Below are 25,160 nucleotides of genomic sequence, written 5' to 3' on the forward strand. Positions count from 1 at the left end.
ACTGCCCTTTGCTGTTCTGGGTTTGCTCAAAGATTGCTTTGTGCTGTTTTTCTTTTCTGTCCTAAGATTATTCTGGTGCATTGGTGTTTGGTTGCAGAGGCAAATGTAGACAGGCTGTGATTTACAATGCTGAGCCCATTTGTAGGAGAAAAAGTAACACAAAGATAATTTAATTTCATTTAGCCTTTTTTGTTGCCCCATTTCTGTTATTTTTGTAACTCAGCAGCAAGAGCAGTGGGTGGCAGGAGGGGTGTCCTGGAACAGTGTGGTGGGGAAAGGGCTGCAGTTGGGATGGAGGGGGGCACCCCACAGCATCACTGGGGGCCTGGCTGGGCTTCCTTGGGGTTCTGGGATGGTGAGAGCCCTTGAGTACCTTGTGACTGATGGAATGCTGGAGCAACTCCTCTCTGGAGCCAGGCTGGGAGAGCTGGGATTGTTCACCTGGAGAAGAGAAGCTCCAGGGAGACCTGAGAGCCCCTTCCAGTGCCTAAAGGGGCTCCAGGAGAGCTGGAGAGGGACTGGGGACAAGGGATGGAGGGACAGGACACAGGGAATGGCTTCCCACTGCCAGAGGGCAGGGATAGGTGGGATGTTGGGAAGGAATTCCTGGCTGGGAGTGTGGGCAGGCCCTGGCACAGGTGCCCAGAGAAGCTGTGGCTGCCCCATCCCTGGGAGTGTCCCAGGCCAGGTTGGACAGGGCTTGGAGCACCCTGGGCTGGTGGGAGGTGTCCCTGCCCATGGCAGAGATGATCTTTAAGGTCCTTCCAACCCAAACTATTCTGGGATTCTCTGACTCATGTTGTGTGTGGGCCAAGACTTGCAGATGGGAGTCCCAGAGTGTGCACATGCACAAAGGGAAGGAAGCACAGTTGACTTTACAGTTGACTTTACTGTAAATCTGTGGGATACCAGATGGGTGGTGTTTATAAAGCACCCCAGGTCTGACTCCTCTCCCGTGCTGCTCCAGGGGAGCACAAACCAGCACTGGCAGGATGGTTGGATCATGCATTTAGTGGGACATACTCTATTTTTCCTTCCTCTTAATCCCATTTTATCCAGAGCCACTCAGCACTGGCAGCATTCACCTCTCTGTTTATCATAAGGACAAATAAATTGCACTGCCTCATTAAAAGCTTATTAATTTTGAGTAAATGCAAATCTGGAGCATGTCTGGGCTTCTTCAGGAGGCCACAAAGCAAAGATGTCACTCACATGCACAGAGTTTCTTCTGCACAGAGCTCAGAGGCGCTGAAATGCGAAGAAAAAGATGAAAACTTCCAACTTCTTTGCCAACAAGTCCTTGTATGATACTGTGCAAAGGAGAGAGGTTGTACAAGTACATGGCAGAAGAAAAATATTTAAGCCCCACAAAAGTCACTGACAGGTAACAACTTCTCATCTCACTATTTGTACAAAGTAGCTTTTATATTAGTGAGGAAAATAAAAAAAAAAAAAGAATAAAGGAGGCTGCATCAGCTTGTGGGCTGCCTGTGGATCAAAAGAGTTACCTTCAGTGCAGGCTGAAAATAGAAAACAGACACAACTGTGAGGGTTTTCATGTGAAAGAGTGGGAGACAAGCCTGAGTCAGGCAGGACTGGACAGGATTTCACTGAAATGGAAAATAAGTAGGTGAGTGAGTAGGTGCATGTGACACAAAAGATGAGAAACCTGGGTCTAATAAAAGTTTCTGGTGTTGCAGATGGCCTGATTTTCTGCTGCTGTCATGACACGTTACTGACATTTCAATTCTCTGATTTCAATTATTGCACTATTTATAATGCTGTTGTACCAAGAGTCCCCATGGAGGAGAGGCCTCATTATTGATGGAACACAAACAACCCTAATGGTTCCAGCTTCAAAGAAATCCTGAGCAAAATGGGTAAGGGAGGTGGAGAGTGGCAGAGGGGAAATGCCAGCGTGTCCATGTGCATGAAGAACTGCAGCTCTGGGAGCTCAGGGAGGTGATGGAGGGGATGGAAACCCTTTGTTAGCACAGATATCCAGTCCCACCCCTTTGGGCTCCTCTCCTGGTCCCCCTTGGGTGCTCCTTGGGGGGGCTGGGCTGGACTCAGAGATGGGTGGCCCCAAACCAACAGGAGAGAACCAGGTCTGTGTTTTGTTCAGCCGTTGTACAAGAGGTTGGGTGGAACATCCCACCTGGGCTAAACCCTTTGGTGCCTCCAGCCTTGTCTGAGCTGAGGGCTGTGCATGCTGGAGCTTCTCCAAGGCTGCCAGCAGCCATCCCACCTCTGCACCTTCCCCTTTTTGTCCCACTTCTTCACTTTTCTGCACACTTCAACTTGTAGGCCTAATTATTTAATTTGGCCTGAATTTTTTCCTAAATTTTTCAGTGGTTTTGGGTTTTTCCCCTCCTGATTTAGAATCTTCCTCTCCCCATGCCTATGTCCTGCTCTGGTGAGGCTCAGTGGCCTCACAGACTTTTTTTCACTCAGATGGATCAGTGTGGGTTGCTCTTCATTGCCTTTGATCCCTTATTTTCTGCACTGTGTTCTTTGAAGCCTGTGGAATCCTATGTAAAAACTTTACTTTTTTTCCCTTCCCTGTGCTTTTTATTTAAAGCCTGATGATGCCGAAAGGGTTTTTGTTCTGATTTTCACATTTTGTAGATTTTAGGAACACAGTAGTTGTAGATTTTTAGAGGGTTAATATTTCTAACAGTTTAAGTTTAATGCCTTTCTATCACTACCCCTGTCCCAGAACAGGGAGCTCAAATTCCTTTAGTTAATTAATCTTGTTTAGACTCCTTTCCAAGGTAAAGAGCTGAAGGATATCAGAAGGCCCACAGAATGAAACATAAACACAGGTCAGTGACCCAAAAGCCAGGACTGAATGAACTCCAAGAGACCTTTGTGTGCCTGAGGAAGAAGAGTTGATGAAGACAGAGGGTCTTGACGACCCCAGACCCAATTCCAGGGGGTTGGACCAGGGGTGGGACTGGGGCTGGACTGAGAAATGTGTAAAGCAATGATTGGAGGGATCTTATTATAAAAGCCATGGAAACAAGAACTGGGGCACATGCCTGTCATCCTGTATTCCTGTGGGCTGTAGGCCCTGTGTTATTAAAGGACCTTTACTTTTTATCTTATCCTACACTAACGTGCTCACAGTCCTGTTTTGGGGGGGAAGGGTCATTCATGGCATCACTGACCTAGAGTTGCTTAATCAGTTAAACAGCTCTCTTAATTTTAATTAGCCTTTCAGCAATGTTCATAACCACCAATATAATCAACTTGCATCAGCAAAACGTTGATATTTGGTTTACAGAAGAGCCTGCACTGTGCCTGTGTCCCACCGAGGGCAGCTGGGAGTTAAACAAGTGCACAACTTGAAGGCTGTGCCCAAATGCTCTCCAGAAGGAGGCCCAGGCCTGGGCTGAAGTGCTTCCTCTGCCTTCCACAGGAAGCTGTGATTTTTATCACACCCAATAATTTAAATAAAAACATTCAGATAAGCAGCCAAATATCTGCTTGAAGGAAAGCAACTAGACAGAAACTGAGCCCGTGTTTTATAAATGCTGTGCCTTCAGAAGAGTTTGCAAGCCCCTAAAGCTTGTCTGCTTTGTTTCCCCCAAATAAATTATCTCTTCCAATAAAGATATAACTGCTGCCCATAAACCTGTCTTGATGTCTGTCTCCAGACTATCAACACTTGTGCACAGGGCGTGTTTGCAGATAACTAACCATGTGTGTAGGATTAAACGAGCTCCTTGTAACCTCCCTTTGTTATGCACCACGAGCATCCCTGCATGGATGGGAGAGGAGGAGGAGGAGTGGCAGAGTTCAACCACACTTTGGGTGGAATTCAACCACACTTTGGGTGGATTTCAACCACACTTTGGGTGGATTTTCTTCTCTTATTCCGTGATATTTTTATAGCTGTTGCACTTTTGGACCGTGCTGTCTGCTTGGGGAATTGCACATCTGGGCACAAGTGCTGCTCCCTCCCCTCTCTCTTGTGTTTTGGGTGATGCTGTGAAGTTAATGGTGTCAGGAATTAATAAAAAAGGCAACTTGCTCATGGAGGAGCAGCAGAAAGGCTTTGATGGTGTCTCACTGCAGCTCCACGGGCTCAGACTCCGAGGAAGCCACTCAGACATGGGAGGAGAAGGATCCCCAGAGGGTTTCTTCAAGTTTACATCTCATGAAACTTTCAGAATGCAAATCCTACGAAGTAACAGAAGGGCCTGAGTCATTTAATTCGTGGAGTTGAGGCTGTTTTAGTGAGCCAAGGAGAAAGGAGATCAAACTGGAGCCAAACGTTTCTCATTTCACTGGGATATGCTCCATAAATTTCTGCTCAGAGCAGGGAACTTCATGGCTGATAACAGGAATGAAGGGGTTGAGGCTCTGTCCAGACCCTCTTTGGCAGACGGGATGGTCTCTCAGGTGCCCCCACAGGGGTGACCCCAACCGTGGGCTGGCTTTGGGCCATCCCTTCCAACGACTGGCTCTGTGTCTTCCCAACCCCATGTCAACTGAGGGTGTAAGACCCTGTATGACAAACAACTTTCCTCTCTCCAGTAGTCTTTATCTTTTTATCTTGGTTTTGGTTTTTTTGGTTTTGTGGTAGTTTTGGCTTCAGTTCCGGCCAGGCCTCAGCCAGGCCTCAGTTCAGCAGGCCCAGAGGATGTGACAGAGATTGGAAAGGACAAACGTCCCCTGACTTAAGCAACCCAAGAGGTATTTCATATCATCTGACATCATCAAGAAGTGTCAAGAAGTATAAAAAGAGAAGGAAGTGGAACTTCTGTCCCTTTTGCTCTTTGCCTCAGCCCCTGAGGCTGCCCTGCTCTGCCCTGCCCTGCCCAGGTCAGGCCTTGCCACCATCCCCGCTGGGTTACCCAGGGAGGGGAACAATTTCCTGTTATTTTTTCTCCTCTTTTGCTGGGAGTTTTCTCTGGAAGTTTTTAGGATGTTTTGTGGAGTTTTGGTGGTTGGAATCTGTATTATTTGGTTGGTAGTTATTGGTGTTAGTTTGTTTTTCCTCATGTTTGTATATATATCTATTATATCATATTCCGTTTTTAATTATCTTTCTTTTATCTAATATAAGAAGCTTCCTACTTTGGATTTTGGGGTTTTTTTCCTCCCTCCTTTTCCCTTGGTTGAGGGGAGGGACCTTTCTCTCTATGTTGGGCAGTTGGCACTTTGCCAGCTCAACCTGACTCAGTTTTTTTTATTTGGTGTTTTAGGCCAAGTGTCATATTTTTAAAAGCATGTTGGAAAACACCAAACTTGTCTCCATCTCACCCATATCACTTAACCATAATCAGAATCCCAGACTATTCTGAGTTGGAAGGACCCACAAGGATCATCGAGTCCAACTCTTCAGTCAATGGCCCACACAGGGGATTGAACCCATGACCTTGGTGTTGTTACAGCCAAGTTTTAACCAGCTGAGCTGATCTCAGGGTCAATGACTGTGTAGGTGGTTTCAAGCTAATTCAAACAGTTATTTAATTGGGATAATTCTGCTCAAAACAAAACTGTTGCTGCTCAGAGTGTGTTGGGTGAGCACAGAGGGTGCTGGGATGGCAACACTGTGATGTGTGGGCAGCTCTGACCCTACAGCTCTCTCTCCCCCATACCTGGCTCGGCCCTGGACATGGTTTAGCTGCCAAAACTCTGCCCCATCACCTTCCAAGGGGATGTGGGAAAGCAGGAGGAGAGGTAGCACTGGCCTTTCTCCATTTTAATGCAGGATGGCCACGTTTCCAGAGCTCCTGGGAAGACTCAGGTCTCATCCTTGTGGGGTCCAAGTGCACCAGAGGGGTCAGTGTGATGGTCAGTCAGGAGCGTGGCAAGCCCTGCCAGCATCTGGACTGTTCCATGGCACCTGGAAGCCACCTTGTCTGCTCTTTCAGGTTTCTTCTCAGGACTTTTTCCAAGTCTTGTACTGTGATACTGGTTTTAGGGCTCTGCTTTGACAGGCACAATGCCTTGGGATGTTTAGGGAGGGGGAAAATACTTGATATATTGAAATAATATAATAATTCAATGATACTTGATAATAAATAATGAAATAATACTTGATAGTGCATCCAAATAGCTCTTTGACCTGGTAGTGTGAATTGAAGTCATCTGCCTGTGTAGGAGTAGGGTGTTATTTCAAGGAGAGTTTATATTCTCCTCCAGACTTTTTTTTCCCCCACTAATGAGGATTTGCATCCTTGATCCTTCTATCTTTGCATCCTGGTATCTCTACTCCTTCTGTGCAGTCTGTGTCTTCTGCTCCCACAGAAGGACACCACCTAATCACCCTCCAGCTCCTCTCCCTGAAGCTCAGCTCTCCCCAAACTTTGTGTGGGTTTTGATACTGACAGTGTGACCCCACAGGGGTTTAACGTTTCATTCTTGCCTGAATAATTTCCTTTCAAATGTGCTGCCAGGTGCCTTCAATAACAAGGTTCACATTGTCAGCTGCAACTCGTGACTAACCTGAAGTGCTTTTCCCCCTCTTTAGGTGAGAATGTGGACGGCAAATTGGAGTCCTCGAGGCAGGAGATGCCAAAGGCTCAGTCCAAAGATTATGAGATAACAATTCCCTTCCTTTTGAATGGAGAACGGTGGAGACCAGGAAATGACATTTATTCACAGGTTAGTCTTCATTTTGCCTATCATTTTATTCTGTGGTGTGCAACAATTTAAAGGCTTTAGGGGGAATTTAATGCACTTTCTTCATAATAGATTGATCTTACAGGTTGATCATATAGGTTATAGAAATTTTTTTATATTTGTTGTTGTATGTCTAAAATTGTTACTTATCTAATTGAAGGAATGGATAAAGTCTTTGGTTAATATTAATACCTTTTTCCTGCAAAGTGCACTCTTCTTTCTGATGCCAGAAGTGGAAGCTTAAATTGAAATAATTTTTTAAAACAGGTAACATCTGAAACTGTATCATGGAACAGCAAAGCAGCCCTAAAACTGAGGGAGGGGCAAACACAACAAACACATTTCTTTGAGTAAATCCAGTGTGGCAGCAAGAGCTTTAGAGCAGGGTCAGTAATGTTGCTGTGCTGTTTGCAGCCTCAGGCTTTGCCTGCAGGTGATTCCCTGCTGGGGGAAATGGCTCCCAAATTCCATCCCAGGGGCTGGGTTGGAGTCAGGGGTGACTCTCCCTTCACACTCTGCTTTCCTGTTGCCTGACAAAACATAATGTGCCACTGGCTCTGCCTGAACAGGGATTGTTTCTCCCTCTTGTCAGGCTCTGATAAGCTTTCCTCCTTTTTTCCCTTCAGACATTGGCAGGTAATATGGGTGGCTGTTTTTAGGAGAAAAAGGCTGTTTTCTCCCTGGTCTCCTTGAAGGATGAGGACAGGTTGTTGTTTATTGTCACCAAAGATGTCATGGGAATCTCTTACCCAACCTCTTAACTCAGGTCCAGTTTGGTTCCAACTCACTTTTTATTGTCATTCTTTTAATTATCAGTATGAGGAGAAAAAAGTTACATTTTTTATAGTTTAAAAAAGAAATCAGGCAAGAACCAACCCATAAAAACAATGCAAAGAGCCCAGAGAGCCCATTAGAAAGAGCTTTGCTTACTGGATTGGGAAAGTGTTTCATGGAGAAATCCTCCTGTTCTTCCAGGATGAGGCTTTGAGTCATGTTGCTGATTGACAGAAGTAGGTGTGAAACCAGATTTCAAAACAAGGGCTCTGACTTTCAAAAAATCTTGTCTGGATTCAAATGTTGCTTTTTTTCCCCTTCCTAAATAGGACAGAAGGGCCAGTCCCAGTTTTGCATCTCTGCAGTGGTGAAAGGGATATCACAGTGGGTGTATGGGGCTTATCTTGGAGAGATAACACAGATGGCTTGTCCTGGATGTATGTGAAACTCTATTTTTAGATCATTTAATTAGAAACAGGCATCCTCCATACAGAGGCCTTTTAGCTACTCACTGTAGCTTTCTGAGAGAGTCACAACAGAGTATCTTTATGTGAGTAATGATAATGTGATTTATATTGTTAATTTGTTTCCCAGAATTACCTCCAGTTTAAGATGAACGTTAGAAAAGATTTGTGGCTCGCTCGAAAGATCCACGTGCTGTCTCAGCACTTTTTGTTCCCCCTTTGAATGCTTCTTTTCCATGGAAACATAAATTAAACACACAAAAGTGCACATGGGGCTGGGGGAAGAACAACAGCTTTAAAGTGGTAGAGGAGAAGAGTAATGAATAGCTTGTCACATAAATATTGATCAAAAGCACAAAAGTTAAATACTGTTGTACTTGATGGTTAAACAGGATCTATTGTTCCTCAACTGGTTTCAAAGTGTTCCTCTGGTTTAGTTTAATTGTACATGAAGTTAAAAAAAAGGATGTACTTGCAAGCAGGGGAATGGCACTGCAATAGAATATAGAGGAAAAGAACTAATGGAGTGGCTATAAACGTGCCAAAGTATTAAAGTTATTAGTGTATAGATAATTGGCTGGCAGTGATAGCCCCATTGCCCAATCCTTTGCCCATAAATACTCCTGATAACAATTAGTCCCTGGGAGCCCCCACTGTCACTGAGGGCTGTGTGCTCTCCCTCTCCCATCCTGAAGATAAAGCTGTCCTTGGATTTACCCCAGGAGCCACTGCAGTATCTGCTGGAATCTCTCATTTGGAACCTGTCAGCAATGATTATTAAGCTAATGACTTTCTCGCTGAGGGCTGTACACTGTGCAGAGCAGGAGCAAAGAACCTGAGCCCAGTCACACTTTCTAATGGCACAAACACACAGACCTGCTCAGCAGCAGCAAGAAAATAACATTTCATGGGAAAAATAAAACTTCTTAGCTTTAACCTGGTTTTATTTTAATAAAGTATTTTTCAAGGACATAAAATTATTTCGATGCTTCCCAAGACTGGCACTTCAAATTAATGGTAGGCAAGCCCAATTTTAAATTCAGCATGTAATTAATTATATTTTAAGAACTTGGGATTCCCTAGTATAAATCTAGTGGGTTTTTACTGGAGAGAACTAATCCTTTACTGGGCAGAGTAATCTTGTCTTCACCTTTCCCAACTCAAGTCAAGGCTCTAAGGGACCAAGAGCAGGATCTCATGGTGGTAGAACCAGTTCAGAAATGCTGTTGCTTCTTTCTTCTTTAAAAAGATGGATATGCTCATGTGAACAACTTATACAGAATCCCAGAATTACTGAGGCTGGGAAAGCCCTCCAGGATCATGGAGCCCACCCTGTGCCCGATGCCCACCTTGGCAAAGCTCTCCCAGCCCCTGGAGCCCACCCTGTGCCCGATGCCCACCTTGGCAAAGCTCTCCCAGCCCCTGGAGCCCACCCTGTGCCCGATGCCCACCTTGGCAAAGCTCTCCCAGCCCCTGGAGCCCACCCTGTGCCCGATGCCCACCTTGTCCCCCAGCCCAGAGCTCTGAGTGCCACGGCCAGTCCTGCCTTGGGCACTTCCAGGGCTGGGCAGTCCAGCACTGCTCTGGGGGAGTCTGATCCAATGCTTAACTACTCTTTTAGTGAGGAAATCTTTCATAATATCCAACCTGAACCTCCCCTGGCCCAACATAGGACTGTTTCCTCTTGTCTTATACAGTGAAGTACATTTAAAAAATAAAATCTGAATACTTAAGAGAAGCTACTACAGAAACGCTTGCCTGGTTTTGCAACTGTACAATGCTGTTCATCTATTTAGGGGTTGTTACCATTTCTCCTGGCAGCTTTTGTTGAATTCAGAAAATTTAAATCACTTGCAGTCAGGATATTTTAATAGTTCCCAGTTAAATTCTTTTATTAACTGGATACAATCTTGGGTTGCTAATCCTGACCAGGCTGCTAAAATTAGTGGCTACTATTTTGAGCCTCCAGTTGTTGCCAGTCAGAGCTGCTGAGTAACTGCACTTGGGGAGGGTGTGACAGAGGAACTGGGACCCTGAAGGGCTGTGCAGTGTCACCCTGTGCCTCCAAACAGTCAAACAATAGCTGCCCATGCTCTGTGCAGATGTGATTTCTGTGCCCCCTGAGGTTCTGTGTGCAGTGCAGAATGTGTTGATAGGTCTTTATATGTTACAGCTCCAGTTGTCCTTCCACCTCTCTTTTTTCATTTGCTCAGCACTTTGCATTCTGTGTTGGTTCCCCCCCTTCTCTCAGTGCTTGGTTTAAACCCAAGAGGGTTGGATTCTATTTTTCCTAAATTTTTCTAAGGTTTGAACAAAATTGTTTCATTTTTCTATTATTCAAGTGCAGGGAAAAGACTATTTCCCCCTGCATGTTTCCAGCTGAATATTTTTCTTCAGACTTGGCTCGAGACTCGCAAATCACGCCAAGTTTGATGAGAGTTGGGTAAGTGATGTTTTAGTACACAGAGCACTTTAGGGAAGATTTTTAGAAGACCATCTGTTTGGCTTCAGCTTTTCTCCTCACACCCTGTTAGGGACACACAGTGGTTAATGTGTGCCAGATCCCTGCGTGCGAGGAGCAGGTAATGCCAGTCGTGTTAGCCCGGGGCATGGAGCACATGGCTCCTCTTGGAGAGGCAGGGAAGTGTTTCACATGGGCACTGAGGGGGTTTGGGCTCCATTTCTGTGCCTAAAAGGTCCTAAATGGGAGGGAAGGGAAGTTTTGGCCAGGTGGGGGTTGGTCTCTTCTCCCAGGCACTCAGCAATAGGACAAGGGGGCACGATGGGCTCAAGCTCTGCCAGGGGAAATTGAAGTTGGAGAGCAGAAAAAACTTCTTTGCAGAGAGAGTGCTCAGGGATTGGAATGGGCTGCCCAGAGAGGGGGTGGATTCCCCATCCCTGGAGGTTTTTTAGCTGAGCTTGGCCGTGGCACTGAGTGCCATGATCTGGTAAAGGGACTGGAGTTGGACCAAGGGTTGGACTTGATGATCTTGGAGGTCTTTTCCAACCCAATCCATTCTATGATTCTATGAAATGCTGCCTGCCCTGGCCCATGCAGGGCAGACAGGGCATAGCTGCAGTGCTGGGGGGATCCCAGGGTGGCACCACTCTGGGCTGCCATCCGTGTTCCCAGAGTGGCACTGATGGATGGAGTTGGCTTTGTCCCCAGGGTTCAGGACAGATTTTAAAATGCTTGAAGTCCTGGCAAACTGGGAGTGTTGTCTGGGCATGTGATGTGACCAGTGGTGCAGGTAAACACAGAGACCTGGGGTTGGGCCATCTGCCACTCAGGGGTGGGTTTGTCTCTCACCTTGGCTGTGCCAGGTCTGTAATTCCAGCACTGGCACCTGCAGGGACTCAAAGAGAATCCTGAGGCTGCCCAGGTGCTTTGAAAGATTGAATCCTCTGAATTTTCTAGAAGCACATGAGCAAGGGAGGTGCAGCTTTCTCTGCTGGATGATACTTTGCTTATTTTCATGCTTGTGGACCTGCTTTTGTAGTTCTGCTCTCTGTATCCACCTGAGCACAACCTTACACTGCTCCATGGGTAGGTGAAGGCTCCACTCAGGATACCATTGCCAGAAAGAAAATCAAATTGGAGCCCAGCTGAACGTGGGCAGGCACTGCAGGACCTCTGGCCAGGCAGCCTGGAGCTGAGGGTGCTTTCTGAAGAGAGGCTGAAAACCCCTGCAGTGCTCGAGCTGCTTTGAGTTTGTGACTTGTCAGCCCAGGCAGCTTTCAGGTGGTGCAGTGAATTGGATTTTTGACATTAAATTTTGGTGCTGTGTGGAGGATAAGAAGCAAATTTTGCTGTGTGACTTCTGAAAAATAATGAACTGTTAAAAGTAGGTGCACACAATATACCTGTGAATGGATTAGACCCTCAGTCCACTTGGATCACTGTGAGCCTCACCTGGAACCTTTAAAATACTGTCATTGACCTCAATATATACAAAATATATTGGAAGAACAACTTTTCCCCCACCTTGTAGAGAGTTAGACCTCTGGCTCTGTGGCTTTCCACACACCAGGAGATTGGTGTTGCTGCTGGGGTTAGAGATGAGCAAAGGAAAAGAAAGATGCCCACAGTGGGCAGAGAGGATGGCAAGAGCTGTGAAATGTTCCCTGATGAAGACCAGCTATGACTCCAACACAAGGACTTTCAAATCCAAATAAATCAGAAATTCTTTTCCCCTTAAGGGAGGGGGCAATGGATTCAGAGAACATCAATGCTGCTTTGCCAAGTTTAAATTTTCAAGGCCAGATTCTGAGCTTGTGTGAATCCATTTCCTTCCTTTGGCTGGGCTGGAATAAATCAGGGTTGCAAATTGAAATCTTAAAGAAGTGTTTTAAAAAAAAGGAGAAAGAAAGATGAGAAGGCAGAGTTCCTTTTCTTGTAGCAACACTCTTTTTTTTCTTTCTTGGTGTTATGTTATGCTTTGAATATAAACTCTAGCAATGAAATGCGAAGATAAAGATGAAAGCCAGCTATAAAATATATATTTAGACCATATTTCTTCTGGTTTTTAAGTGTACACTTGTCACAGCTCAAAAGATTCTGCATGTGAAGTGGCAGAGGATTACCATTTCTTGCTGCTTAGCATGCTCTGCCTCTCCTTTGGCTCCTGCAGAAGCAGCTTTTGCTGCCTCATTCCTGAAGGGCTGTGTTATGGATTGTGTTCAGGAGCAAACATCCCACTCCTGATTATTTGTGTGCTGTTCTGGGCGCTGCTGATGTGAATGGCAGTGGGAAATTCTGCCCTATCTCCAAAGGTATCCTGAGCTCTGACAGTTGTTTGTTATCTCCACAGTTCTCCAGGTTTATCCCCTCCATTGGATATCACACTGAGGCTTTTCACCTTTGGGCATTTTTGTCTTGCCTTCACTGTAAGACCTTAAGTCAACACATACTGAAATTGGGATTTTTTGCCATTGAAACAAAAAAAAAATCATTGCCAGGAACAAGAAATGACTTTAAATTCGTTCAAAAAGTCACCATAATAAAACTGGAGATTCAAGAACATGTTCAACACTGCAGGGCAGGGATGGCCCTGACTTGCTTGATCCTCTCTTTATGCTCTTGCATTTCTCTTGCAAACTGTCAGAATTCTGAGGCAAAGTCCATCACAGCCCAGTCTCTCATCCAGAGTCTTGCTCTGCACACCAGTTTCAGTGTCAGTAGGAATTTACTGGTACAGCCAGTACAAAGGTCCCAGTATAGCAAGAACAACACAGAGTCACACACTAGTTTGGCTTGGAAGGAACCCTAAAGATCTTCCAGTTCCACCCCTGCAAGGACAAAAAAAAAATCATTGGCAGGAACAAGAAATGACTTTAAATTCGTTCCAAAAGTCACCATATAAAGCTGGAGATTCAAAAACATGTTCAACACTGCAGGGCAGGGATGGCCCTGACTTGCTTGATCCTCTCTTTATGCTCTTGCATGAGGGCATTTCTCTTGCAAACTGTCAGAACTCTGAGGCAAAGTCCATCACAGCCCGGTCTCTCATACAGAGTCTTGCCCTGCACACCAGTTTCAGTATCAGTAGGAACTTACTGGTACAGCCACTAGAAAGGTCCCAGTATAGCAAGAACAACACAGAGTCACACACTGGTTTGGCTTGGAAGGAACCTTAAAGGTCTTCGAGTTCCACCCCTGCAAGGACAAAAAATCATTGGCAGGAACAAGAAATGACTTTAAATTTGTTCAAAAAGTCACCATAATAAAGCTGGAGGTTCAAGAACATGTTCAACACTGCAGGGCAGGGATGGCCCTGACTTGCTTGATCCTCTCTTTATGCTCTTGCACTTCTCTTGCAAACTGTCATCTGAGGCAAAGTCAATCACAGCCCAGTCTCTCATACAGAGTCTTGCTCTGCACACCAGTTTCAGTGTCAGTAAGAACTTACTGGTACAGCCAGTAGAAAGGTCCCAGTATAGCAAGAACAACACAGAGTCACACACTGGTTTGGCTTGGAAGGAACCCTAAAGATCTTCCAGTTCCACCCCTGCAGGGACACCTCCTACCAGCCCAGGCTGCTCCAAGGCCCATCCAAGCTGGCCTTGGACTCTCCCAGGGATGGGGCAGCCACAGCTCTCTGTTCTGGTGCCTCCCCACCCTCCCAGGGAAGGTCCCTGTGCTGGGTCACACCCCCTCTTTGCTGCACCTCTCTGGTGTCTCTCCTGCAGGGTTGGATGCACAGGCACAGCTGAGAGACTCCCCGTGTCACATAATTAATTTAGTGCTCAGTGTTTTCAAGAGCAAACCCACTCAAGTTTATTTCATAACTGGCGTAGCCTTCGTGCAAGTGATAATTGTTTATATTCCCTTCAACCGAGCCCCCTGCTGTTCCTTTTCATTTGAAATAATTACCAAAGTTTAGACTTCCAGACAATTGTATTAAGGGGAATCATACAGTGCTGCTTAAACAAGCCTTTGAAGACTGAGAGGGCAGCTTTCAGGGCTCTTTCACATAGTTGTTTTACATATCTAAGAGAGAGGCATAAACAGAATTTATAGTGCTCTCCATATTTTTTATGAGTCATGAGCATCCCTGGCAGAGGCAGAGCTGTCAGGCTGTGTCACCAGCTGGGAATGCAGCTTGGCACAGGCAGCCCCAGTGGTGTGAAGAGCAGCACTAATCCTTGATAACCTTCTCCAGGAGAGCCTCTCCTCGAGCCTCTAATTAATAACCTGGAAGTCATTAATTTAATAGCCTGGTAAACAATCTGTTCTTTCTTCTTCTCTTTTTCTATACTGATACTCCCGCCTTGTAGGGCAACTGTGAGGGCTGACCAGTTCAAATAGGCCTATTATTTAATAACTCCTCTGTGTTTGTTTAATTTGGACACAGCAGGAAATTTGCGTGGACACTTAGGAGAGTGTCACCTCTGGTAATCAGGATTGTTGCTGGGAAAAGGTGCCAGGACAGAAAGCGATTGTTCCTTTTCTAGGGTTAATGGGGCCCCATCATTGGCACGATTGTTCCTTTTCTAGGGTTAATGGGGCCCCATCATTGGCACCTGAGAGCCCAAGGCTGCCACCTTTTCCCTGGGCACAAAGCTGGACGGTGCGTGCCGTGTGCGGGTCCGGGAAAGTGCCCCTTTTCAGCCCAGAATTCCAGACGGATGAAGATTCCTCCCAGGGAAAAGGAGCCAGGACAGAAAGCGATTGCTCCTTTTCTAGGGTTAATGGGGCCCCATCATTGGCACCTGAGAGCCCAAGGCTGCCACCTTTTCCCTGGGCGCAAAGCTCGACGGTGCGTTCCACTTGCGGGTCCGGGAAAGAGCAGTTTTTCAGCCCAGAATTCCAGAAGGACGAAGATTCCTCCCAGGGAAAAGGAGTCAGGACAGAAAGCGATTGCTCCTTTTCTACGGTTAATGGGACCCCAACATTGACACCTGAGCACCCCAGGCTGCCACCTTTTCCCTGGGCACAAAGCTCGACGGTGCGTGCCGTGTGCGGGTCCGGGAAAGTGCCGTTTTTCAGCCCAGAATTCCAGAAGGACGAAGATTCCTCCCAGGGAAAAGGAGCCAGGACAGAAAGCGATTGCTCCTTTTCTAGGGTTAATGGGACCCCATCATTGGCACGATTGTTCCTTTTCTAGGGTTAATGGGACCCCAACATTGGCACCTGAGAGCCCAAGGCTGCCACCTTCTCCCTGGGCGCAAAGCTCGACGGTGCGTGCCACTGGGGGAGTAAAAGCAGCTGAAAGCCACCCCTCCCACCTCATCTTGGGCAGGAGGAGATCCTCGTGGAGGGACACACGTTCCCTTCTCCTCCAGCCCTGCACCAACCACTCCAACCCCGTTTAGCCAATTGATCAATCTGAGAATTTCAGTTATGACATCTTTTAGCAATGCCTGTGGATGTGTTCTGGTTCCAGGGATTTTCTGGATCTTGCACAGCAGCTACAGGCTTGAGAAATTCCTGGAGCTGGGACCACCAATAAAAACTTCTCCTTGGTGATTGAGTAGGGAAAATTCTTTTCTCTGTCTGCACTGAATCAGTGCCCTGGTTTCAACTAGATATACTAGGATTCATTTCCTGCCTGAATCACTTGGGCATACATACTGGGAAGTGTTAAACAATTGGGATTCATCCCAGAAAAGAGTCCATTTCATTTTTAGCTTAAGTGATACAGTGTGTTAAGTTTGCAAAGCTCTGTGTGATAGTTTATGCCCGACATAAACCTCAGGTATTACTGAAAGTGATGGCAATTTTAATGAACAGAAAACACCGAGTTTTATATTAACAACCCAGCAGGCACCTCCTGCTCTCCTTAGGCTTTTGTAGCTCTCCCTCCACAGGGTGAAATTCCCTTCCATGAGGTTGTATCAGGCTGAGCTGCTGGAGGAATTCTGTCATACTTGGCCAGTGAGGACCAGCAGTGATATAATGGTGTTGGGAGCTGTGTCTCCCAGTACCACCCTGCCAGTGCTGGCACTGCTGGGGCTGCGCAGGGGCCCTGCTGGGACCCACCAGCCATGAGGTAGTGTCTCATCTGAGCTCGAGGAATCCACTCCTGAGATGATGGTGCTGAAGCAACACGAGTGTTTCAGGCAAACAAACACATCAGGCTTCCTGTAGTGCAGTGGCACAAAAAAGTGTTTTTATCTTAATGTTAGCAGTGCCTTGATGTGGGTTTAGAATCTGAACCCGAGTTCTTGCCTTGTGCTGGGTTTGTAAAGTGCTTGTACTGAGGCATTTTCATATTGAATTAATTTAGCTTGTGCTTGGCCATTTCGTGTCTCTTGCAACAGATCTTGGGAGCGTAAGGTATGAATTTCAGTGCTGGATTAAAATAATACTTTGCTTTCCAGCTCTGAACATGTGATTGGTTTTTTACAGGCAAAAGGAGAATCTCCCTTGTTCTTAATTCCTATTGTGGCTGCCCTGAGTCAAGCTGAGCACAGCTCGGTTCCCAGAGCAGGCTCTGTCCCACCAGGTGCTCCTGGTACCTGGAGTGCTCACCAATCCCTTGGGGACCTGCAGGTGCCAACAAGGTAACTTAGGACATTTGCAAGGACTGAAGTCCTCTGAGCAGGGGAAGAGCATGGAAACTCTGAGCTGCTGACATACTGTGTGATGAAAAGCCTTATTTCAGAAAGCCACAGTGAACTGAATTGTACTCAATGTGTATTTTAGGGGTGAAGATGGAAATTTAGCTGGTCCAACCACTGAGTCCTACAGTTAACAAGTCTAATGCCTTTGTTGTTGAATTATTATTCTATTTCAGTGTGATTTATGCAAGCCCCAGTTGATTTGCTGCTTCTATAGGAATATTTCTCATTTTTCAGAGTTGTAATGAGAAGTCATAGAGGTTATATGCAATTTAAAGCCTGATAAAAGAAATAATTAGGATTGATAACAAGCCTTTTTTAAAATGCACTGGGAATATCTTGACAATAAAAGGATTTCAAGGTGCTGCTATTTTTCTAGAAATAAAATGCCCTAAAATCTGCCATGAAAAGCTTGTGTAGATGAGGTAAAAATGATCTGCATCATTCTGATATCGTAGCAGAGAGTTTGTGCTCAGTTTCTGTGCTGTGGAAATCGTGTGTCCCTTTTGGTGTGTTCTCTCCTCAAGGACACTGTTCTAAAGATGAGCTCCTGGAGCTGAGTTTAGGAAGAAGATGCAATTTACAATTTAAATCTCTGATTTGCAGCCTTGCAGACGTGGTGCAGTGATGAAGCTCAGTCAGCCTGTGGTGAAATGTCCTCAGGGAGGAGTTGTGTGCAGTGAGGGTGTGGTGGGTGTTCCACCAGACTCCATCCCTGTTCTTCTCGTGGTGTTGCTGGTCACTGTAACCACAAATCTGCTGGTGGTTCACAGAATCATAGAATGGATTGGGTTAGAAAAGCCCTCCGAGATCATCAAGTCCAACCCTTGGTCCAACTCCAGTCCCTTTACCAGATCATGGCACTCAGTGCCACGGCCAAGCTCAGTTGAAAAACCTCCAGGGATGGGGAATCCACCCCCTCTCTGGGCAGCCCATTCCAATCCCTGAGCACTCTCTCTGCAAAGAAGTTTTTTCTGCTCTCCAACTTCAATTTCCCCTGGCAGAGCTTGAGCCCATCGTGCCCCCTTGTCCTATTGCTGAGTGCCTGGGAGAAGAGACCAACCCCCACCTGGCCAGAACTTCCCTTCAGGCAGTTCCAGACAGTGCTGAGGTCACCTCTGAGCCAACTCTTCTCCAGGCTAAACACCCCCAGCTCCCTCAGCCTCTCCCCATAGGGCTTGTGCTCCAGTCCCTTCTCCAGCCTCGTTGCTCTTCTCTGGTTGTGTCAAGGTGTGTGTTTGCTCCCCCTGGCACAGCAGCAGGACACGCTGGTCCCTCTGGCACGGCCACTGATGCCAAGGAGGGTCTGGCCCCTCCTGTTACACACCCCAATGTGTTAAGCTGTTTAGATCTCGGGCTCTGTCACTGCCCTTTCATCCTCTGCCCAGGTTCCAGGATGGGAATATGTTGCTTCCTCTGAAGTTTGAATCACGCTCAGGAAATGAAGTGCTCTTCAGTCCTACCCTCATTCCTTTGTCTTTGCTGTGTCTCCTGCCTTAGGGTCAGCTTTATTTTGCTTCTGCTGCATGACCTTGTTCCCCTTTCCTCTTCTGGCCTTCTCCCTCCACCAGGAGCTCCTGGGCGGTTTCTTGGCAGGGTTCACCTCCTTGTTTGCTCCTTCTCTCCACTGACCACATCCTTTGAGGAGCATTTCCTGCACAAAAACGGTCTTTTTGGGGTGAACCTGCCAAACCCTTCCCAGCCAATCCTCATTGTCTGCAGTGATTCACAGAACCACAGAATGGTTTGGCTTAGAAAGGACCTTCAAGATCATCTTGTTCCAACTCCCTTCCATGGGCAGGGACACCTTCCACTACACCAGGTTGCTCCAGCCTGGCCTTGAACGCTTCCAGGGATGCAGCAGCCACAGCTCCACCTCCTTCTGAGGTGGCAGCATTTTCATTGTGTGTTTAAAGTGAAGCCTGTAGAGATCTTTAATATTCAGGCCACCTAAAGGGGCACAGGAGCAAAGATTTTTAGCCAGAGCTCCTGCCTAGAGAGGGGAGGGTCAGGTCTTCATGGGGGAGCCCAATTTTTGCCCTCTGGAGGCTGCTCTTTGTTGAGTGATGGAGATGGCAGGCTCCTTGGGCAGCAGGCTTGGGTGGAATGCTCTGCTGGTGTCTCTCAGATGACACGATTTGCTTCAGTTTCACCCATTCCATCATCCTTGCCTGGATGTTTTCACGGCAAGTACATCTTGTCCCGAAAAAGCGCCGCTGCTGAAGGAGGTCTGTGCTGTGTGAGTGGGGACAGCCAAGAGATCCTGCCCCAGAAGGGCTGTTTCCTTGGCTGGCAGCTCCTGGCCCTGCCTGTGTCAAAGCACAGGGGAGTTTCTGGCAATGAATCCCTTGCAGGCAAAGTCAATAAGAGGAGAACTGTGTGGTTGTGTCCTGAGAGCGACTCGTGGCGTGTTCCTGTGCTAACATTGCCCACTCCCTGCAGAGGGAGAGGTGGGATCTCTGAATCCAGGACATCCAACAGAAACTGCCTTTCCCTTGCTTTCAACAGACAGCAACATTGTTGAAACCAGACTCTTTTTGGCCTTTACTGGCATTACTAAGAAAGAGTTGGCAAGGAAAGCTGGCAGAAGGAGATGAGTTGGAGAAGCTTTAAAGATTTCTTTTTTCCTATAAAATGAATATCCAGAAGCTCTGTAAATGTTTTTTTTTGTTTTTTTTGCAGTTTGAAAAGTGTATAGAAGGACAACATACACACGTTTTTGACTGAAATAACATCTAAGCTGGCTGTGCCCTCCAAATATTTTTCTGTCAATTAAAAAGATGGAGGGGAAAAAAAAAGAAAGAAAAAACAAAACAACACCTCAGGAAATCCCTCGAATGTTTATTCAGGAACAGAGCAGCCTGTTACAGTCATTAGTTTGCAAAGGTATTTCTGTTATAGGCAGAGGGCAAAGTGAATTTTAACCTTTTATTGCCAAGAGATGTCATGTTTGTCAGTGAAGCAGCTATTGAGGGACACATTTAAATCCCTGTAATGAGTGAGTGGAAAATGTAGAAACCCAAACCCAACCCCAAAAGTGCACCCTGCAGGGAGAAACTAAAATCAATTGAAATGCCCACAATTAAATATGAAGTACCACATTTCATGCCTTATTGAGTTGCTATTTGTTACTTAAGCATTTCTGGTTGTAAAAGGCTTCAATTGCAACAGAAAGATATTTCAGAATATTCAATCCTTTTTATTCCCCTTCCATGGGATGATGATTCCAAAGGGAAAAAAGGGCTGGACTGGTCGAAATTGTGATCTGTGGGAGCCCAACAGGCCAAAGTGGTTCTTTCCCAGGATCCCCAGAGGAGGGAGAGGGAAAGGAAACTGCTGGTCCTGGGAGACCAAGTGGCAGGAGCCTGGGAACAAATTGAATACATGGAGAGGAACAGTTGGAGGTTTTAAGATGGAAACCTGAATTGTTCTTTTTGTGCACTCAAACATCTCCCCTTTTATTGTCCAGCCCCTTCCCTTCTGTAAAATGGGACTAAAATCCAACCCGAGTCACGGGGCATCAATTTGGTTTTGGTGATGATCATTACAGATTAAAAGTGCTATTTTTATTTGTACTCTTGCTGAGCAACTTTTAGGGAATGAGGATTGGCTGTTGTGGGGGAAGGAGGCATGTCCTGCACGTGTGGGAAAATCCCACATGTGCTGTCTGATCAAGGGAACAAATATTTTCAAGATTTTAGGTCTCAAAGCATTTGAGAGGAGGAGTGTTTGCATTCTGTGTACGAGGATTTGCACTGGGGCAATCCTGGAGGCAGTTTGAAAACAGCTTGTAAATGCTGTGAGGAACATAAACTGAGATTTTTATAGGCTAGGATGAGCCACATCACTCAGCCCAAGTTTAGCACAATCACCTTTCTTTGAGAGAGATCAACAGTGACTTCAAAACACTTTATTTTAAGGAATATTTTGAGAAATAATATTTTGGTCTATTTGGTATTTTTATTTTACATGTACATTTTTACTTCTTTCAAATACACAATTTCATCATCAAGTATTGATTTATTTGTTAAATGTAATTTATTTATTTTGACACACTTCCTTATACCTTTCATTTAAAAAGAAACCTTGATGTGTAGGATTGAAATCAACTCTAATTTCAGCCTTCACAGAATTAGTATTTAGCAATTTGTCCAGATCTGTGTGTTTGAGATGGAGACAATGGCAGCTGAATTTGAGTAATTTCTTTTAAAGAGGTTCCTGAGGCCTCCCCACCTCTTTGCTGAATTTCCCTGGATCCATAACAATGTAGTAAATATATCAATATCTATATATTCCTAATATATATACACATATCTATACCTATTAATTGCTATCATGGAATCATAGAATGGATTGGGTTGGAAAAGACCTCCGAGATCATCCAGTCCAACCCTTGGGCCAACTCCATTCCCTTTACCAGATCAGGGCACTCAGTGCCACGGCCAAGCTCAGCTGAAAAACCTCCAGGGATGGGGAATCCACCCCCTCTCTGGGCAGCCCATTCCAATCCCTGAGCACTCTCTCCGCAAAGAAGTTTTTCTCATCTCCAACTTCAATTTCCCCTGGCAGAGCTTGAGCCCATCGTGCCCCCTTGTCCTATTGCTGAGTGCCTGGGAGAAGAGACCAACCCCCACCTGGCCAGAACTTCCCTTCAGGCAGTTCCAGACAGTGCTGAGGTCACCTCTGAGCCTCCTCTTCTCCAGGCTAAACTATATCTCTATCTGTTTCCAACCTTGTCTCAGGACTCAGCTCTTAAATGTGGGTTTGAATATTTTTGGCAACATGTGAGTCAAAAAAAAACCAGCTGACCAAGGTTACAGCAAGACTGGAATTGGAATCAAATCATAAAATCAAGCAGTTGAGAGGGAAGGTCCCATTGAGTGAAACTCTTCTCAGTGTTTCTGCTCTGCTGGGACAGGTTATTAGGGAGGAGTTTCATGTAGAAGCAAAGCTTATCAGTGTGTCCTTGTAACGTGCTCCCAATGTCACAAACTTCATATATGGAGGTGGAGTTGTTCTAATTTTAGGATGAGGCACTGGGAAAAAGAAAAAAAAGCTTAATGTGAAAGAAATGAAGGCACTCTTGGGAGTGTGGCTATTATCTGTGCCATCATCACAGAGCTGAACATGGCAGAGCATCAGCTGCTGCAGACATTTGGCTGATGGGGATGGAATAAGAGTCTTGTGGAGCTCCCCATTATGGTGTGTTATAGTTCCTATAATTGTATTATTTTGGGGCAGGAAAAAAAAAGGGAGACTTTGATATTTTTGTACAAAACCAAAATCCATTTGAAAATTCTTCCTGGCCTTTATCACCAAATGATTTAGACCAAGAGTCCAAACCCTGCTTGGAGTTTTCAAAGGCCACGTTGGTTTGTTTCTCCAGCAAAATCTTTATCTTTCTCAGTGAAAGAAAAATCAATATATCACTGGTAAACACAAAGCTGTGTCTTACCAAGGGGTATTCCTTAAGCTGAGTGGGAATTCTGACATGAGGCATCACACTCAAGCCAAATTATTTGGAATCACCTTGGTGTGCTTTGTTGTTTTCTTCCAGCTGCCACTCTGCCTTTTTGTATTTTTGCCTTCTCTATTTTTTTATTATTTTCTTCTCTTAGCAATGGGAGTTTCAAAAGTTCCTGGAGGAGAAAGGTGAAGTTATTTTCAAGCTGTGTAGTTTTGTTGTGCTGGTTGGCACCTGACAGTCTGTGGTGAGAAATTTATTCAGTATGAAATAAAGTCGTGGTGATTCATCACTGCCTTTACCTGGCCCAAAAATCATTTCTCTGCATCTCTTGGAATGGACAAATTTATTTCTTCGTTTTTGGGGAGCTGTATCTTTTCCACTGCTGCAGTGCTATATGGGAAGGAAATAACTTGTCTCACATATTTAGCCTCAGGTGAAGTTGGTGTGTGCAAGGTATTCTTAGCTGTGAGTTTTGGTTTCCAAGCTAAAATTTGATTGAGGTGTTGGGGGGAGTGCACCTGGTATTCCTTCTCCATCAAATGCATCATGAAATTTGAGTTTCTTTATAAAAAGTCTCTATGAAAAAGCAAATATGTGTTGTCTGAGGGGAGTAATTCAGCACCCCTGGCTAAGGCAGCCCAGGAGTCCCCCAGAGGAGGAACATCTTTGCTCTTCCTAATTCCTTCTCTAAGTGTGGCCAATTTATTCAATCCTCAAATTATTTTCTTGTGCCCTTCATTGAGTTTTACCACCTGAGCTCCTCTCTGAAACTCTTTTGATGAGCAAGACTTCTCATTTAAGGTTTATCATATGGCCCTGAAACTCTCCTTCCCTCCTCCCCTCAGGAACTCAGCACAGTGGGGGGAACCCCTGCAGAGCCCTTCTCTATTTATATGTTGATGAGCCTGGAGGGAAACCTCCAAAAATACTGAATATACTTTTAAACCTCCCAGAAGGCTCTGACTGGCTCCTGTGCTGCAAAGTCCTGCTCTAAACACCCTTTGTGATACAACATCGAGGTCCCCAAACCTGGGAACCCCATGCCACTCTTAGGCACAATAATGAACCTTTCCAGAGCCTTCCCCTCTGCTTCCTGCCAACTTCTGTGGCTCAGGAGTACAAAACCCAGAAACCAACAATCTGTCATGTTCTAGCAGGTGAAGTTTCACACACTCATGTAGTTGAACTTCATTTAAATGTGCAACAGGGTGCAGCATTCAGGCTTTTTTTCTGTGCTGGAGGGTTGCAAGGAAGTGGTTTAGGTGCAAACCTCAGAGAAAGGTTGGACTTGTTGCTTTCTGGAAAAACAAAAGGAATGCTCAAAGGCTCAAGAGCAACAGGAAGGGTGGAATCCCCATCCCTGGAGGGATTTAAAAGCCCTGTGGATGTGGCACTTGGGGACATGGTTAAGGGTGGCCCTGGCAGTGCTGGGGATGGTTGAACTCGATCCTCTGAGGGGACTTTTCCACCCTGAAGGATTCTGTGATCATAAGGGTGTTTTCTACCCTAAAGGATTCTGTGATCATAAGGGATTTTTCCACCCTGAAGGATTCTGTGATCATAAGGGTGTTTTCTACCCTAAAGGATTCTGTGATCATAAGGGATTTTTCCACCCTGAAGGATTCTGTGATCATAAGGGTGTTTTCTACCCTAAAGGATTCTGTGATCATAAGGGATTTTTCCACCCTGAAGGATTCTCATAAGGGATTTTTCCACCCTAAAGGATTCTGTGATCATAAGGGATTTTTCCACCCTGAAGGATTCTGTGATCATAAGGGTGTTTTCTACCCTGAAGGATTCTGTGATCATAAGGGATTTTTCCACCCTAAAGGATTCTGTGATCATAAGGGATTTTTCCACCCTGAAGGATTCTGTGATCATAAGGGATTTTTCCACCCTAAAGGATTCTGTGATCATAAGGGATTTTTCCACCCTGAAGGATTCTGTGATCATAAGGGATTTTTCCACCCTAAAGGATTCTGTGACCATAAGGGTCTTTTCCACCCTGAACAATTCTGTGATGAGTCCTCTGGTGCTTGCAGGACTCCTGAGTGTGGGTGGAAGGCCAAGATGAGGCACTGAGGCATTGAACCCCCTGGAGACTGTGTGTGTTTCCTGCCAGATCCCCCCTGAGTAATTACTGGGAAGGAGAACAGTCCTTAAAATAAATGGGAGAGAGAGTTCACCCCGAGAGGACACAGGGAGGAGCACAGGGAAGGGCTGTGGGGCTGAACCCACGGCCATGGTGAGGAGCAAAGCCCTGGGACTGTCATCCTGCAGAGGAGGAGGCTGAGCAGGACATGATGAATCTTCCAGTGTGGAAGTGGCTGCAGGAAAGGAAGGGCAGTAATTAGTTTCTGTGTCACTCTTAGATACGCTCCTGTCTGGCAGGGACAAGAAGAATGGCCTTACAAGGCAGCAGGGGAGAGCTCAGTAATAAAGCTAATGAGAAAAGGATGTATTTACATGCAGATTGTGAGGAAGGGGGGAAGATTAGAAGTCTCTGAGTGCACTTGATTTTCAGGCAAGACAGAAACAGCTGCTAATGAGAGTGGGATAGTTGAGCCTGACTTGGGGCACGAACCTCTGAGTCCCACAAGCCACATTTTCTATGATTTGATGCAAAGTGGAGACTATTCTTTCTCCTTCATAAATACCTGCTTTGTGAACTTTGCCATCTCTGCATTTCAAAGGATAGGATTTGGATTTTTCTGCATTTTTAAATACCTGAAACTTCATAGGGAGCCCTTTCGTGC

At 45.7% G+C, this 25,160-nt stretch overlaps 1 protein-coding gene across 1 annotated transcript in view; it reads left to right on the top strand.

The window, feature by feature from the left end:
* The window catches only part of ADAM12 (ADAM metallopeptidase domain 12), a 214,191-nt gene that overhangs the window by 15,106 nt on the left and 173,925 nt on the right, over positions 1-25,160 (top strand). Inside the window, exon 2 of the mRNA XM_071563503.1 lies at positions 6,485-6,618. Coding sequence (XP_071419604.1) covers positions 6,526-6,618 — 93 coding nt within the window. The 5' untranslated portion in view covers positions 6,485-6,525. The remainder of the gene's footprint in view (positions 1-6,484; positions 6,619-25,160) is intronic.

This window comes from Pithys albifrons, chromosome 9 (genome assembly GCF_047495875.1).
Source record: "Pithys albifrons albifrons isolate INPA30051 chromosome 9, PitAlb_v1, whole genome shotgun sequence".
NCBI lineage: Eukaryota > Metazoa > Chordata > Aves > Passeriformes > Thamnophilidae > Pithys > Pithys albifrons.